Source organism: Garra rufa, chromosome 3 (assembly GCF_049309525.1).
Source record: "Garra rufa chromosome 3, GarRuf1.0, whole genome shotgun sequence".
In the NCBI taxonomy this organism is placed as follows: domain Eukaryota; kingdom Metazoa; phylum Chordata; class Actinopteri; order Cypriniformes; family Cyprinidae; genus Garra; species Garra rufa.
This window is the reverse complement of record NC_133363.1, coordinates 50,926,903-50,944,529: the sequence shown is the minus strand read 5'-3', so window position 1 is coordinate 50,944,529 and position 17,627 is coordinate 50,926,903. Positions and strand designations below refer to the sequence as shown.

General features: G+C 36.2%; 1 protein-coding gene across 1 annotated transcript in view; it reads right to left on the bottom strand.

The window, feature by feature from the left end:
- chd3 (chromodomain helicase DNA binding protein 3) overlaps positions 1-17,627 on the bottom strand; it is a 63,666-nt gene that overhangs the window by 37,137 nt on the left and 8,902 nt on the right. The window contains exons 4-24 of the mRNA XM_073836333.1: positions 17,284-17,408; positions 16,964-17,202; positions 15,072-15,199; positions 14,856-14,985; positions 13,964-14,139; positions 13,502-13,759; positions 11,099-11,302; positions 10,795-11,012; positions 10,586-10,717; positions 10,387-10,477; positions 8,367-8,558; positions 8,034-8,234; positions 7,676-7,813; positions 6,267-6,388; positions 5,903-6,076; positions 5,593-5,734; positions 5,229-5,360; positions 4,047-4,164; positions 2,887-3,011; positions 2,445-2,676; positions 2,103-2,269 (exon numbers count right to left, since the gene is read on the bottom strand). Of these exons, the coding sequence (XP_073692434.1) occupies positions 2,103-2,269; positions 2,445-2,676; positions 2,887-3,011; positions 4,047-4,164; positions 5,229-5,360; positions 5,593-5,734; positions 5,903-6,076; positions 6,267-6,388; positions 7,676-7,813; positions 8,034-8,234; positions 8,367-8,558; positions 10,387-10,477; positions 10,586-10,717; positions 10,795-11,012; positions 11,099-11,302; positions 13,502-13,759; positions 13,964-14,139; positions 14,856-14,985; positions 15,072-15,199; positions 16,964-17,202; positions 17,284-17,408 (3,444 nt within the window). The remainder of the gene's footprint in view (positions 1-2,102; positions 2,270-2,444; positions 2,677-2,886; positions 3,012-4,046; positions 4,165-5,228; positions 5,361-5,592; positions 5,735-5,902; positions 6,077-6,266; positions 6,389-7,675; positions 7,814-8,033; positions 8,235-8,366; positions 8,559-10,386; positions 10,478-10,585; positions 10,718-10,794; positions 11,013-11,098; positions 11,303-13,501; positions 13,760-13,963; positions 14,140-14,855; positions 14,986-15,071; positions 15,200-16,963; positions 17,203-17,283; positions 17,409-17,627) is intronic.

The following is a 17,627-nucleotide window of genomic DNA, read 5'->3' as shown; positions in this document are numbered from 1 at the left end:
ATACATCATATGAAAGCTCAATAAATAAGCTTTCTATTGATGTATGGTTTGTTAGGATAGGACAATATTTGGCCGAGATACATCTATTTGAAAATCTGGAATCTGAGGGTGCAAAAAAATCAAAATACTGAGAAAATCACCTTTAAAGTTGTCGAAAGTAAGCTCTTAACAATGCATATTATTAATCAAAAATTACATTTTAATATATTTCCAATATGAATTTTACAAAAAATCTTCATGGAACATGATCTTTACTTAACTTCCTAATGATTTTTGGCATAAAAGAAAAATCAATAATTTTGACCCATACCATGTATTTTTGGCTATTGCTACAAATATACCCCAGCGACTTAAGACTGGTTTTGTGGTCCAGGGTCACATATATAGATATAAATACAACTTAAACATTTGTAATCGCATTCTTGCGAGACTAAATATGACCCAGGACCACATATCTGGAATCTGAGGGTCTTTAAAGTTGTCCAAATGAAGTTCTTAGCAATGCATATTACTGTTAAAAAATTAAGTTTTGATATATTTATGGTGGGAAATTTACAAAAAATCTTGATGGAACATGATCTTTACTTAATATCTAATGATTTTTGACATAAAAGAAAAATCAATAATTTTGACCCATACAATATATTTTTGGCTACTGCTACAAATATACCCATGCTAAGACTGGTTTTGCGGTCCAGGGTCACAAATTATCTGAGACATGCTATCCACGTTACTTTTATAGCTCTATACTATTACTGTATGTCAAAAATGTCTGTCTATTTTCAGAGGTTTGTGGTAAGAACTATTTTGCAATTTTTTTAATTTTTAATTTTTTTGTAACGGTATTATCCATATCGTGGTATAGCGATAACAAAATTGTCTCGATATCATCGTGGTCACATGACGATATGTTTTCCTAAGCAAAAAAAGTGTAGTTTTTATTCTAACATAAAAGGTTTTTAAAGTTGTGTTTTGGGCCATTATACTTTGGCACAGTATCTGTTTAAAGAACTAAAACCGAAAGCTTAAAATGGCTTAATCCCTTCATCAAGTCTGTTTACGATTACAGCATTTCAGTAGATTTGTTGTGTGACGCTTTTTTCGTTTTTCGTTTACGTCAAATTAAAAGCTTAAAAGTGCAGTACAAATTGCTGACAGCTAGCGTTTAAATGGGTAACGTTACTGCAAGCCAAATTCAAAATATCCAATTCAAGTGTAAAAATTAGGAAAGAAGTATTGTAATTTCCCTACTGTAGTGTAAAGCAAAAATAATATACATATGAAATATTCATTTTCATTTATTTTTACAGAGCAACTGTTTTACAATATATGGATATTACTGTCATGGGAATAACAATAATATAAAATTGTTGTTATTATTATTATTATATTCTAATTTGTATGGCTTCCTAAAATACCAGTGTGAATGTAATTTAGACTGAGACAGTATACTACAAATAAAAAGAGAATTGAGCCCCCTGTAAAAATCAGGTACAAGTCAATTCACTAATTTAAGTTTTCTGAGTTTAGAACACGGGTTGGAGCTCTTAATTTTGAACTCTCAAAGTGCATTAGATAGAATAATTTAACTTTAAAAAGTACAATATGTTAATTCTACATGTTAAGTCTTCATTTTTGTTTTTGCAATTGTATAGTGGACTTCATATTGAGATTATTGTATTGTGAGATTTTGATCGTAACATCCTTAATAAAGTTACAAGAACAGCATTTATTTAAATTTTAAATCTTTTGCGAAACATTTTAAAAATGTACTATCTACACTCTCTTTGATATAAAGCCTCCTTGCTAAATAAAAAACTCTACATCTTTGAAAAAAAAAAGGAATGACTCTAAACTATCTATTTTATATCTCTTGAATTTTAGGAGAAACATCTAAGAAATCAAATACAAAAATTTTATATATCTAAGACCTCTGTTAAGTCTTGTAATAATAAAAAAATCTCTGGCAAGTAAAGTTAAGAGACAAATTCCCTTTTCTGAGAATTACTGTTGAAATATTGGTGATGCAATTAAATGTTGGTCATCTTTCAAATTCCATTTTAAAGTCCTACTTCTGGATACTCCACAAAAACAAATCCCACCTTGTCATCTTCTTTGACAGTGTACTGGGCCACCTTGAAGGAGCTCAGATACTCATTCATGTTTTGCATGTCAGAGTCATCTGTGGCGTCCTGGCTGCGGTCTAGCAAACGCTCAATGGCGGCATTGTCGTAGTGAATGACGCTGCTGTCATCATCTTTATTGTCCCCTGCTGTAAAAACAAACAAACTGGTGAACTTTCAGTAGCTTCAATATTGGGCACAATCATGCGTTACAGAGCAAGTTTTTTTTAACAAAGATATTCATTAGTTGTCTAAATTGCCAAATGATTTCCTGGTTTATTTATTTATACACAATTAATCCATTCAATTTAGCAATCCCACCTTCAATCTCATCCTTGAAAAGCTCCTCAGTGCCGAACTTGAGGATGTCATCCAGCTCTTGTTTAGACATGGATCCGGCTTTTGAGCCCAGACCAGGCCGCACCACCAGGTGTGTGAGCATCATCTTCCTTTTGGCCACCTGAGTGATTCGTTCCTCCACCGAGGCCCGAGTCACAAACCGATATATCATCACTTTATTGGCTTGACCAATACGGTGAGCTCGGCTGAAGGCCTGAGAAAAAGAGATGAGATTTTAAATAAAACTGCTGCATTGAGCTTGCTAAAATATGTTTAGTTTTGAAACCTGACAGATGGTATTCTACTGTAAATTTCATGAGTCTGTACTCAAACTGTACACCAGGTGGCATTACAAACATTACAAAGAAAAAACCTGGAGAAACTTACCAAGTGTCACACAAGTACTTCTCTTCTTTATAGTTACCTGAATGTCATTGTGGGGATTCCAGTCAGAGTCAAAGATGACGACTGTGTCCGCAGTGGCCAGATTGATTCCCAGACCGCCCGCTCGTGTAGAGAGAAGAAAACAAAACTGACACGCACCAGGAGCTGCAAGACAAAAAAAGAGTGATTTGATTTAGATTTTTAACGTAAATATTAAGTCATTATGTGATAACAAATGGCTGTCAACCAGCAGAGGTTTTGCTAAGCCGTTAATATGGTTTATCATAAATTGTAATTACCATTATGTAAATATATCTATGTGGCTATCAGTGAGCAGGATGATACTATATACATATGACAGCGACAAATAAACATGGTGGGATGTGTCCCAAACAAGTCAAGATAAGGAAGAACCTGGTGCTAAAAGAGGTGCAACTGCATGAAAATTTCTTAAAGTTATATGAAATGACTCACTGTGTGATTTAAGATTTGCACACATTTTGGCCACCCAAAAAGTCATTAAGTCATCATAACAAATAACACAATAATTAAAATAAAAAAACACAATCAACCTCAACACCACAAAACAACACAATACAAAATATATAATTATAGCACCACTGATGTTTGAATGATTATAAATCTTCCAAAACTATGCAACATTAAAAAAAAAATTCAGATTCCAGGCTTTCTAAGTGCTTTAAACAAAAATATAACATCCCAACTATATCAGTTCTCTGTATTTTTGCCCTTGTAAATTGCAAGTTTTGCTTACCCAACAAAAAAATAAATTAACTGCCATTATAGGATAAAACATTAGGCATTTGGCAGATGGCATTAACTTTTCTCCACATCTGAAAACAACTGACTCAGTAGCTCCAAGAATGGATTGAGTCTTGCAAACAAAACAATTTGTCTTTCGAAATTCACATTCATCATCAACATTTGGACTGGGAAGAGAGTAGAGAGAAAAGATGACTATGTGATGACATTTGAATAGTTATTCAAATTAAACCTCTGGCTTCTCAAACATTTCAGACAACCTTTGTTTAAATCAGACTATTGAAGTACCACCTAGTCATCAATTTCTTTTTTTTAATGTTATGTTATAATATAGATTTTCGTGTCACACATCAACCTGCAATTCTATAGCTATTTCTCTAGAAATACTACTTCTGTAAAAAAATATGTACTCTTTACCATTGAATCTATCAATGGCTTCCTGTCGGAGAGCTCCAGTGATGCCTCCATCAATTCGCTCATATTTATAACCCTCATAATCCAGGAAATCCTCCAGCAAATCCAGCATCTTGGTCATCTGAGGGGGGAAAAAGAGTGTGTAAGTACAAATAAGATTTAGAAAGACATGATAAAATCAAAATGAACACAAAGTACCACATATGATCAAATCAGACCATCCAAGTTACACCTAGTCTGCCGCGAGGCTAGAAACACAAAGCCATTCAATTTGAAAACAGTAGGGCTGCCCTCTAATAGTCGACTAATAGTCGGCTTGGTCTACCAAAATTTCATTAGTCGCTTAGTCGCAGATAAAAAAATCCAAAGAAAGTGGCAAAGTCACGCAGTCTGTGACGGACAGATCTTTAACGGCTGGTCTTTGTCGTAATTTGGTACATCGGCCAAGACATCCTAACGCTCACCTATCATTCATACCTCAAATATGGCTTTTCATCTGAAAGATGTATGTGGCCGCTTAAGATAATGTTAACCTTAATAAATGTGCGCTATTTAGGTGTCTGTGCGAAGTGTGAAAGCTGAACAGTTGTGCACTCACTTCATGACAGATAAAGGCACCGGTGCGGTCACTTGCTCTTAAAGTACTGAAATGTCTACTTTTAAATGAACCAATTCGAATAGACAACAAATATTCTTAGATTATATAATCCGTATGAAACATACAGGCACATCCACTACTGTGGAGAAGACGAGTCAGTGTCGCTGAGTACATCTCTAAAGCCAAAAACAAAGAAAGAACTAGTTTATCAATAAATTATTCAAACATTAATGCTATTTTTCCCTGACACATTCATAATTACTATATCTGCCAGTGCGCTGTGGCACTTATTAGGCTATGTAGGCGAATTAAAGGCTTATTATTATGATTTACGTGGTTTATTAATAAACATGTGACTAATAGTCAACTAATGCTTAAAATTACTAGCTGACCAAAAAAATCTTTAGTTGAAGGCAGCCTTAGAAAACAGAACAGAACCTTTTTTTTTGTAACTAAATTTTGTAATATTTCCACATTTCCACAGTTTCCACCTAGGGGCACTAAAGAACCACAATTTGTGTGTTCATGTAATAGCAAATACATGTCAAATACAGGCTGAATGAAAGTATTTTCATGTGTGTTTGTACCTGAGAGAACACTAGCACTCGGTGGCCTTGCTCTTTCAGTTTTCTGAGCATTTTCTGCAGCAGCATGAGTTTCCCAGAACTCTTAGTGAGACCTGCGCCTTCATATGCTCCACTTGGTGTTTTGGGAGCTTCCTGTAACACAGCAAAACAGCCTATGATACACATGAGCATAACAAAAAACCTTGACAAACACTAAGCAACTATTTACTATTATCTTCAACATTTTGACAGCATTCAAATAAAATTTTCTGACAGCAGGTGGCAGTATTTTACACTACATAAGTTAGGACCAAAAAGACTGAAAACCCCATCCAAATTACAAGGTTTTGTTTGTTGCTGTCAGAAATACAGTGTGTGCTCTTACGGCAGAAGCGACGGGGAAGAGGTAGGGGTGGTTGCAGCACTTTTTTAGGTCCATCATAATGTTGAGTAGAGACACTTGGTTCCCTCCTCCCTTAGAATTCAGCGCCTCGAAATTACGCGTCAGAATGAACTTGTAGTATTTTCTGTTTATACACAGTGTGCACAAAAACATATGAAAGAAAGGCTAGCACACATAGTAAGAAATTTATTTAAACAAATTAAATATTTGTTTTACTTCCTATTGCTGATTATCTTGAGATAATAGATACGTCAACACATTTTGTTTATGAAATCAACGCTGTGGGACTTACTTCTGCATGGGGCTAAGCTCCACCCGGACGATCAATTCAGTTTTGGCCGGCATGTTCTTAAACACGTCAGCTTTGAGTCTCCGGAGCATGTGTGGGCCTAACAAGTCGTGCAGTTTCTTAATCTGGTCCTCTTTAGAGATGTCCGCAAACTCCTCTAGAAAACCTTCTAGATTACTGAGGGACAGAAATAAAGAATATAATAATAATTTTGAGTATTAAAACATATTTGTGTTGATGTGCACATACAGTGGCCTCAAAAAGCATCTGGACACTTCAGCCACACTAAAAAAATTTATATATAATACAATGTCCAAACTTTTTGGGCCACTTTGATTGAGTGTCCAGTATGAGTGTATGGTCATACTTGAAGCGGTTGGGCGTCAGGAAGTTGAGAAGATGGAAAAGTTCTTCCAGATTGTTCTGGAGTGGAGTTCCTGTTAGCAGCAGCTTATGGTCTATCTTGTAGTCATTGAGTCTCCTGAAAAACTAACACACCACAACAACTGTCTTCAGTTAATAAAACACAAACACACAAAATCGCACTAAATTTTACTTAATTGGAAATATACAATGTGCTTACTGAAGATTTATCATAAAACCAGGATGAGCAGCACTTGCTAATCACAAACTATTTTACATATTTTTGCAAAATGTGTAGAAATAGGAGTAAAATTAGTTTTGATTTATAAAACTGACCCTTTTCAAAAGTTTACATACACTTCATTCCTAATACTGTGTTGTTACCTGAATGATCAACAGCTGTGTTTTTTTGTTTAGTGATAGTTGTTTATGAGTTCCTTGTTTGTCCTTTTTGCGTATTTGAACCCTTTCCAACATTGACTGTATGATTTTGAGATACATCTTTTCACAACTGAGGGACTCATATGCAACTATTACAGAAGGTTCAAATGTTCACTGATGCTTCAGAAGCAAATATTATGCATTAAGAGCTTGGGGGTGAAAACCTGAACTCTGAATTTGAATATCAGAGTAAATGTAAATTATTTTGTCTTCTGAAAAACATGCAAGTATATTCTGTAGCTTCTGAAGGGCAATACTAAAATAAAAAATATGATATTTAGGCAAAATAAGAAAAATGGACAGAGAAATACGGAAGGATGGACAGAGAGGAGTCTCTCAGTTGTCCTCAGTGTGAAAGGATAGGTCTCAAAATCATACAGTCAGATCAGCACTAAATAAAAAATAACATGCATTTTGTATGATCCTTATTTTGGTAAAAACATTTCCCAGATTCTGAAAGGTGTATGTAAACTTTTGACTTTAACTGTATATTATAAAATATGTGAAATTACACAACAGTAACATCATTCAAGTAGTTATTTTTGCATTACTGTTTTGATAAAATAATTGCAAGTAAATATGTGTGTAAGACTGTTTATTTTTTTTTTAAAACCCCAAACTCTTGAAGGTTGTGTGTATATATACATATATATATATATATATATATATATATAATTTGTTTCTTCAGTTACCTGCAGAAACATTACATACAAGAGAGTCGAAGTAAAAAAACAACAACATTGTATTAGACACATTCAGACATTTTTGTATATTAACTTATGATTCATTGAATGAAATGTGTATTGGCTGTATTATGGTGGTTTATTTTTGTCATCCTCAATCTACTGTGTTGCAACCCAATAAATCATTTCCTGTCTGGCATTAAAGTAGGATGAATCACGCAAAACACACTTTCTCAAACCAAAACAAAACTTGGACAAACAACAGGAAATCCTAAAAAAGTCAGTATACCTTGGACTGGTTGTTTTTGAGGCGGTGGGCTTCATCCACTACAAGACAGGCCCAGTCAATAGACTTGAGAACGTTCTGGTCTATGGTCACAAGCTCATAGGACGTCAACAACACGTGGAACTTAATGGGCGCTTCTCTCTGGAGGGATGATGGGTAGAAAATGAAAACAACAGTTAGAGTAAAATCACTTGTTTCTACAGCACCAAATGACATCCTTTCCCTCTTCTCTCATGCTATGGCTTCTGCCATTTTTTACTTTTACTTCTCTTTTCCTTCTCTCATTGTCCATCTTTTCATTTCACCTCTCCAATCAGCAGTCATTCCTTCCATTCCAGTGCTCATCTCCTCTCCTTCTCACCCGTAATTTGAAGGCTTTCTTTCCTCCCTTCACCGCCGTGTCGTCAAAGGTGAACTCGTTCTCACGGATGATGGCCCGGCTGTCCTTGTCTCCGGTGTAAGTGACAACGTAGAAGTCAGGAGCCCACATCTCGAACTCCCTCTCCCAGTTAATGATTGTGGACAGCGGTGCGCTCACCAGGAACGGCCCTTTAGTGTGTCCCTGGAGAAAGAAATGGACAGAGAGATACGGAAGGATGGACAGAGAGGAACAGAATGGGAGAGAAATATAATGTGAGGTACAAAAAATTACTTGTCGTTTAACATACAATTTTGTAGCCTGACCCTCACAGACCTCTTTGAAGAGTGAGTAGAGGAAAACAATGGTCTGAATGGTCTTGCCCAAACCCATTTCATCAGCCAGGATGGTGTCTGTTCCCTGCGCCCAGGAGAACCGCAGCCAGTTCAGCCCTTCCAGCTGATAGAGGTGCAGCGTTCCTCCTGTCTCTGTCACAAAGTCTGGCTGCTCCTCATACTTGATTGTGGGCTGAAGGAAGAAACATGGGTAGAGAATTTATGAGAAAAGACAGAGAGAAGGGTGGTCCTACATGCTCTGAAAGCTTGAATGCACTGAGGACTTTGTGCTAAAAAGCAGATGTGACAAAATAGTTCAAAATAGATGGCAAGAAGGCAGGAAAAAGGTAGCAGGACCCAATTTTGTGTAGTCAGATAAAGAATATTGGACAAAATAAATCAACAGCATAACTGTGCTACACTACACAAATCAATAGTTTCAAAACAGGGCTGCTCAGTCCCGCTCCTGGAAGCACAGCATCCTGAAAAGTTTAGCTCCAACTCTAATCAAACACACCTGAACCAGCTAATCAAAATCTTTACCGGTTTACTGGAAACTTCCAGGTGTGTTAGAGCTGGATTGGCCACCCCTGTTTTAAAGACAGTAAATTACTGAAGCAAATAATATCAACATTTTATTCCATTTAGAATTTTATATTTATTTTTCCCAATCTATTTATGATTTTGATTTAGCTTTGTGTCCAAGGCTGTAATAAATAGGCTACATTTTTCTGCAATACAGGACATGAATATTTAAAAAGCTGAGCATTGTCTGTACGCAGGCACAGCCCTGCATGCCACACTAAAAAAAAAGCAGCAGACAACTGAAGCGATCAACAAAAGGTGAGTTATTGTTATGTATGGCCTCAAATTATGTAAGCAACTAGATGCTCGTATTCATGAGGGCAAGTTTGAACTAAACTGCAGAATTTGCATAATAATGTAACAGTATTCTTTCTAAATGTGGTCATTTTGTTGCATGTTTCTTTTCCGTTGCTTTTTTTCCCTACAAAAGGGCAAGGAACCTTTCTGATTCACAGGCCTCCCGTCCCTCATACTGTATAAGATATTACTGGTATTTCTGCTGTGACCCTGCATAGACAGCAACAGTACTCAAATGTTCCCAGGCCCCAAAAAATAGTAAGGACATCGGTAAAACAGTCCATGTGACGTCAGTGGTTCAACCGTATTTTTTACGAAGCTACGAGAATACTTTTTGTGCGCAAACTCCGCAAAGAAAACAAAAATGATGACTCATGCATCATGATACTCTTGATAATTGCGGAGGATGGTCACTTGGAGGAGAAGAATTGTTGAATAAAGTTTTTGTTTTCTTTGCGGACAAAAATACGGTTGAACCACCAATGTCCTTACTAAGTTTCTGAGCCTGGGAACATGACTTAGGACCACAAAACCAGTCATAAAGGTAATTTTTTTTAAATTGAGATTTGAGACATCATCTGAAAGCTGATTAAATTAGCTTTCCATTGATGCATGGTTTAGGTTTTGGTTAGGATAGGACAAATTGGTTGAGATTCAACTATTTGAATCTGGAATCTGAGGGTGCAAAAAAAATTGCCTTTAAATTTGTCCAAATGAAGTTCTTAGCAATGCATATTACTAATCAAACATTTTTTGATATATTTATGGTAGGAAATTTACTAAATATCTTCATGGATCTTCACTTATATCCTAATGATTTCTGGCCTAAAAGAAAAATTGATAATTTTGACCCATACAATGTATTTTTGGCTATTGCTACAAATATACCCGTACTACTTAAGACTGGTTGTGTGGTCCAGCGTAACATTTCAATTGCATGCTATCTATGCAGGGCCAGAAAGCTCTCGGATTTCATCAAAAAAATCTTAATTTCTGTTCCGAACATGAACGAAGGTCTTCAGGTTTGGAACAATAAGAGGTTGAGTAATTAATAACAGAATTTTCATTTTTTGGGAGAACTATCCCTTTAAGAATATTATTCCAGAAGCACTGGAATAAAACAAAAGGATGACACTAACATCATTAACAGGCGTGCTTGGAGCATCATCATTCTCCTCTCTCCTCCTCATTTTCCTTGGCTTCTCTGGGTCTTCCTTCATCACTTCTTCCCTGTGAGAAAAAAAAGAATCCCATCACCCAAAATATACTTCCAGAAAACAAAGATTCTGTGAGAAGTTAAACCCCTATAACAGTTTTCTGAATCATCTATGTATGCACCTGTGTCTCCAGTATGCCGCTTTGTGCCCACCGAACTCAGGGATGTCCAGCTCATCTCTCTCCCAGGTGCACTGGTCATAGGTCAGATCTCTCCATTTAACCAGGTAGTGGTAGTTGCCCTTCTTATCCATGCTGTTCGCAAACACATAAAATGTAATATTCTGACAGTACAAATTATTAGTATATACAGTATTATGTAGTACACACACCTGTGATTGATTATCCTGTGCACCATCATCCACTCAGGCTTGATGCCATATCGGTAGTACTTCTCCTCCAGAATGGCATATTGAGGGTCTTTGGCCCTCCGCTTCTCACTCTTCCCAGAATCCTCCTCTCCCCCAGAGCCGTAGTCCAGACTGGGTGGCTCGTCCATGTCTGTTTTCCTCTGATAGTTCCGGAACATCACAGAGTGGAAGATCTCAAGCTGAGGAAGGACAGATATGCATAAGGGAAAAAAGTCTGTACATCCCATAACAGTTATGTCTGTCTCACACTGTCTTACTCTCGCACCTGTAGCTCTGTGATCCAGGTGCAGTGCCAGTAGGACTGTGCCGCTAGCTTCACAAAGAACTCTCTCTCTGGACGACCCTTCATAGGTGGAAGGGGTGGTGCATCAGGGGGTGCGTCTGGGGGTGGAGGGACAGGAACAGGGGGTGGGGGATCACCCCATCGCCAGTGCAGAATTTTTTGCACTCTCCCTTTGATTGGTGGACACTGAAAGACAACAGAAGTTGCAGATTATATTAAAAATTTTGACTAGATTGTTCATTAATAAAATTTGAATGTATTAATTACTAAAAATAGCAAGCTTATGTCTATTTTCCGCAACATAATAAATTACTTAATCTCTCAAGCGAAAACCCACCAGAATAATTTTTCATCAAACCAAAATCAGCACAACTAAACTCAACACACTTACCTTAACTGAGCTCACCTCAAATGAACCCTTCTCTTAATATACTTTATTAACTATTTTATTGTGTGTATTAAGAATACATCAAATATATGCTATATATACAAATGAAATGTAATCCTATGATGCAGAGCTGAATTTTCAGCATCCATTAGTCCATTCTTCAGTGTCACATGATTAGGGGTTAAATGATATGTGTTTTCAGGGTCGATGCGATACCGATTATTACAGATCAATTAGACCGATAACCAATATTTTGAACCGATATATATGTCTGGTGTAAAAATAAAAATAAAAATGAATGTGAATGTGAAAATGAAGAAAAACTACTTTCTTTAAATACTTTTAAGTTATTTTATCTGCAAATCGGTTTCGAAAATTACCAATACAGTTAACTATGACAATCCTTAATATCGGTACAGATAATCGCCCAGGCTAATAATTGTCTACCCCTACACATGATTCTTCAGAAATCATTCTAGTATGCTGATTTGGTCCTATAAACACCTCCTTTTATATTTATTATAATGTTGAAAACAGTTGTGTTGCTTAATATTTTTGTGAAACATGATTTTTCAGAATAAACAGGAAAAAAAAAAAAAATATATATATATATATATATATATATATATATATATATACACACACATATAGAGAGAGAGAGACAGAAAAAGAGACAGAAAATTTTTTCTAATTTTAAATAAAAAAAACATCTTTGCCTTGCTAATTTTATCACTAGCATTCTATGTATTCTAAATACCCATAATAAAATTATATTTTAACACATTTTTGATAATTTCATAATTTAACCAAGTTTCAGCTTGACTGAAAATGAAAATAATATTATGTTCATACGTGATATTTACCTTCAATTTCTTTCTTTTCTTCACACATCACATGTCTCATATTTCATCTCAAGCATGCTCTTCACTGACAGTGTTGTCTGCATGGTAACCAAGTACATTAACTCTTGCAAAAACTTTTTTAGGGCCAAAACTGTTTGTTGTGGTCACTCCACAACTACAGGTCGGTTGTCCCGATTAGTCATTTTATTTCCACAATAAACACTGGTTTGTGTTTCTATTATCATAGTTTTACAGAGGTGGCCAAAATTATTAGAACAACAGTATTTTCATCAGCTAAAAAATGGTCAAAAGTCAGTTTTTTGTATCTTTTGCTGTAGTGTCAGTCAGAAATATCAGTTTACATTTCCAGCCTGTGCTCCACACAGAGATCTGATCTCATCATCATCATCCAGTCTGTCTGGAATGACATGAAGAAACAACAAACGGAGACAGACTAAATCCAGAAGAACTGAGGCAACGTCTCCAAGATGCTTAAAGAGACCTACCTGCAAAGCTACCTGAAAAACTATGTGCAACTGCACCTAGGGCAAAAGCTGCTTCAAACACAAAGGATGGTCACACCAGATGTTAATTTAATTCAGTTAATAGAAGTTAATTGATAGAGAAAATCTATTTATAACATTATTTTTGACAGCATCCTCATTTTACAGCATTTTTACACAAGTGCCTAAAACTTTTAACAGTACTGTAGCTTTGCAGATAGGTCTTTTGAAGCATCTTGGAGATGTTGCCACAGTTCTTCTGGATTTAGTCTGTCTTAGTTTGTTCTGTTTCTTCATGTCATTCCAGACAGACTGGATGATGATAAGATATGGCAAAATTAATGTTTGGAAATGTAAACTAATATTTCCTACTGACACACTACAGCAAAAGATACAAATAACTGACTTAAAACCATTTTTAGCCGGTTAAAAATACTAGTGTTCTAATAATTTTGGCCACCACTGTAATTCTTAGTTTATAATGGAATGTTTGGGTCTGTGACGTGAGAAAAACAATCAACTGTGTGAAAGCATAAAATACATTTGAAAATTGGAAAATATTAATGATAAAGATATTCTAATGAATGTTTATTGTAAAAACATTAAGCCCTGTGACATCAAATTGGCAGTACAGTGGTGGAGCATTACTCACAGTGCAGCGTGGACAGAGCCACTCTCCGTTGGGGATCTCGGGCAGTGGGGGGTTCAAGCAGTGAATGTGATAGGATGACGGACAGGAGTCACAACACAGCAGCTCTCCTCCATCTTTACACACGCGACAGAACTCCATGTGATCATCCTCTTCTTCCTCTCCACCCAGCCCTGGCTCCACATCCCGCACATCGTCACACTCCTCTTCAAAGTCCTCAAAGTCTTCTTCCTTTGCTTCCCACTGGATCCCCTCTTTCTCCTGAGAAAAAAAAAACATGCACTTTCATTACAGTAACATCAAACTGAAAAAATTCAGTTTCATCTCGTATTATATTCAAGTCAACAATTTTTTATGTTTTTTTAATAATCTTCTCAAATAAAAATGTGCTAAAATATCGGATGATGTCTGGTTTCAGATTAAAATCAATCTGTAGTTCTGTAGGTGTGGGTTGATGTGACTCACGCAGTGAGGGCAGCTCCACTTGCCCTCGGGGGCTTTCTCAAGCTCAGGCTCAAGGCACACCAGGTGGTACGCTCGAGGACAGGTATCACACAGAATAATCTCTCCTCCCTGCTGACACACCTCGCAGTAGTCCTGATGGTCAGTTTCATAGCCATCACCATCCTCATCACCCAGCGCTGAGAGAGAAGCTTAATAAAAAAAATTATCAAAATTAATTTTAACCCTCTGATGCATAATGTCCACTAAATTCTAAAGTGATTTTTAACTATTAAAGGCAACAATATACTTAAAATGAAATGTAAAAATAATTGACCCTTCGCAAACAGCTTGATTGACAGATGCTCTGACCAATCAAAACGTTGAATCTGCCATTTTGTCCAACAAACAAATCAAATGCAGTCTATTATATGAAGTGCAAAAATATATGTAACTTGATAAATGTAACTTAACTCGAAACGAGTGCCGCATTACAGAGCTGGTGCAAAGATATGAATGTCTCTATGATCAGATGCTTTCTTAACTGCTGTTTTCTTACCACTGTCATTTTTGTTACATGTATATTCATCTAAACAAGGATGGCATCAGCATTTTTGCTAACACTATACCCCTGCAAAGGTATATAAACTACTTTTTACCTCTAAGCAAAGAACTTAAGTACATTAAGGCCATAAGAGTGTGCATCCAACCGCTATGGCCAATTATCTTCGGTACTTACCCACAATACTATGGTGATGAACCAAGAAACCTTATTGCAATGAACAATTTTGAATAATTAAATATTTTGAAGATTGTGTATGTTTACATTCTTGTTTTCAAGTCAAAATGATTTTTTAGTTTTTTATTTAATTCATTCATCAGAAAGAACACTGATAAGTAAAAGCAAATGTCTCACCCTTTTTCTTCTTCTTTGCCGGGCGACCCCTTTTGTTCTTCTTGACCCGTCCTGAGCTGTCAGAGCGGACTGAAGAACTGTGAACGCTGGAGTTCTCCTGCTCAGAATCGTCCTCGTCCACCTCCTCACTCTGCATTACAACCACACACACGATCAAAGACAACCACTGCACCCAACACACATTGAAGTGCACATGTATTACCCACAAACTCTCACCGAACTACTCTTCTTCCTCTTGTTACCAAGCGTTCCCAGTTTAATGCGCAGAGGAGCCATTTTCTTGGGTTTTGGCTTCTTCTTATCTGAGACACGAGGACTCTTACTGCGTTTCTTGTAGCCAGGGCCTGTTGATAACAAATAAACAGGAAATATTAAGAGTAACCAGTATTGTCTAGACGTATTGACAGTATTTGTCTAGATGCATTCAAAATAAAACACTAAAAACTAAAATCAATTGTTTAAATCCTATTTTCCATTTCAAAATGTCATACTTTTCCAGACTTTTTTGTGCCCTTGAGAAGATATTCACCTGTGCATGGGAAGTTTTTGCAGGCTTATGCATTATAATTTCTAGTTTTATATAATGTATTTCCTTTTGTGTATCACTGAATAAAACAAAAGTGTGGATGCACATGAATTAATTTTCTTATTGTATTACTTCTTATATGAAGACAAAATGTCTAATTGAACACTTCCTTTTGTGAAGGTGCAGAAACCATGACATAAAATTGGCCAAGTTCAAGAGTCTATAAAAAAAGACTGGTACTGTATAAAAGTGTTTCAAATTTGGCTTACATTAGGACAGTAAGCAATATTTCAAGGCCTTTAACGCATACTTTATGGAGGCCAAGAAACCACACAGCAAAATGAGCTGATGGCACAATAGGTGGCTCAGTGTGCATTGTCCTATATGCTAATTTTAATGGTTAATCTGTATATTTTTTGCTTTTGCAAAGGTCCTTGAGGCTTTTTAATATGGTGCTAAGAATACTGTGAGAAGAAACCCAAAATGCTTATAACCTGCATTTTGCATAATCAAAAAGTGCATATTTGACAATGACTGAAGAATCACTAAACAGCTGCCATGAAATCTCACTTCTTGTACAATAAATAGATTTTCATTACATTCTTTATTTTCTATTATAAAAAACTAAATTGGGGCCAAAGTTTGTTTCATGCTCTGCTTTCTTTTTTATACTTTCCATACTTCCAGACATGGGAAATACTTAAAACTAATGCCATACTTCTCCAAACCCTATAGGAACCCTAAAGTGCTTTTAGATGAATTTAGGCATCAGAACATCATGAATATATGTCTGGAGAGTTGGATAAAATGACATTTAAAAATGCTATTTAATCAGTGTTTAAATATTGTTTAAATATTTAAATAACTTTAAATGAGTGCAAAGGCAACCTTAATGTAAAAATATGGCATAAAACATAAATGGCATTAAACATAACATTTCAATAAATGTTTAATACAAAATAATTGTCTTAATGTACTGTGATTAATCAACTAGGGAAAGTACGGTGATATATACACTACCAGTCAAAAGTTTTTAAACAGTAAGATTTTTAATGTTCTAGTCTCTTCTGCTCAACAAACCTGAATTTATATAATCCAAAGTACAGCAAAAACGGTAAAATTTTGAACTATTTTTTACTATTTAAAAAAACTGTTTTCAATTTGAATATATTTTAAAATGTAATTTATTCCTGTGATTTCAAAGCTGAATTTTTAGCACCACTACTCCAGTCACATGATCCTTCAGAAATCATTCTAGTATTCTGATTTGCTGCTCAAAAAAACTACTATTATTAGGTTGAAAACAGGTTTCTTTGATGTATAGAAAGTTCAGAAGATCAGCATTTATCTGAAATAGAAAGCTTTTGTAACATTATTAATGTATTTATCATCACCTTTAAATCAATTTCAAATACATACATTACTTACTGTTCAAAAACTTTTGACTTTTGACTAGTGTTTTCAAAAAAATCTACCATCAGTTTCCATCAATCTTACACAAACAATTTTTTGATGCTGTGTGTTTATATAACAAAGCGAATCAACAAATCCTGTACTGAAACCCATACAGCTGCTCTCTGACCTTTGCCCTCTTTGGTCTTGGCCTTGCGAAGTGGCGGTGGCTGAGGCGGAGGTTCAGGGGAGGCTGTTGCTGCGGAGACCTGCTCAGCAACGGCTGCTGCGGCGGCGGCTGCAGCAGCAGCGACGGCTGCTGCCGAGCCTTTGAATGGATTATTGGAGCTAAACTCCCTCCATTTGGCCCCCAGAATGGTCATCATCTTGGACATGGGGATTTTAGGGTTCTTCTTAGCAATCATGGGTCTGCAGAGAACAATATGTTTAATACATAAATGCTGCTGAAAGGGAACTACAACATATGAATCCTCTGGTGCAGGTCAGTACCTCATGAACTGGCTGAAGGCTTTGTAGTTGGTTAGTGTGCGGTAATCTTCTTCTGTGAATGTGTGATCAACATCCTCCAGACCCCACTCCCTAGCCAGCTGGGCTGACGTTTTCATCTCTACCGGCTGGAAGAGAGGCTTCATCATACGGCTGTCACAGTGTGGACGGGTAATAAATGTCTGGAAACATCTGCACTCTAGAATCCACTACATGTTAACTGGATCAGTAATTATGTGTGTTGTACATTATCACGGACATGCAACAGCTAGAAACACCATGTACTTGTCAATCTTTTATCATTTCTGGACGCAAGCGTGAGAAGAACCTCTGATGATGTGTTTGCA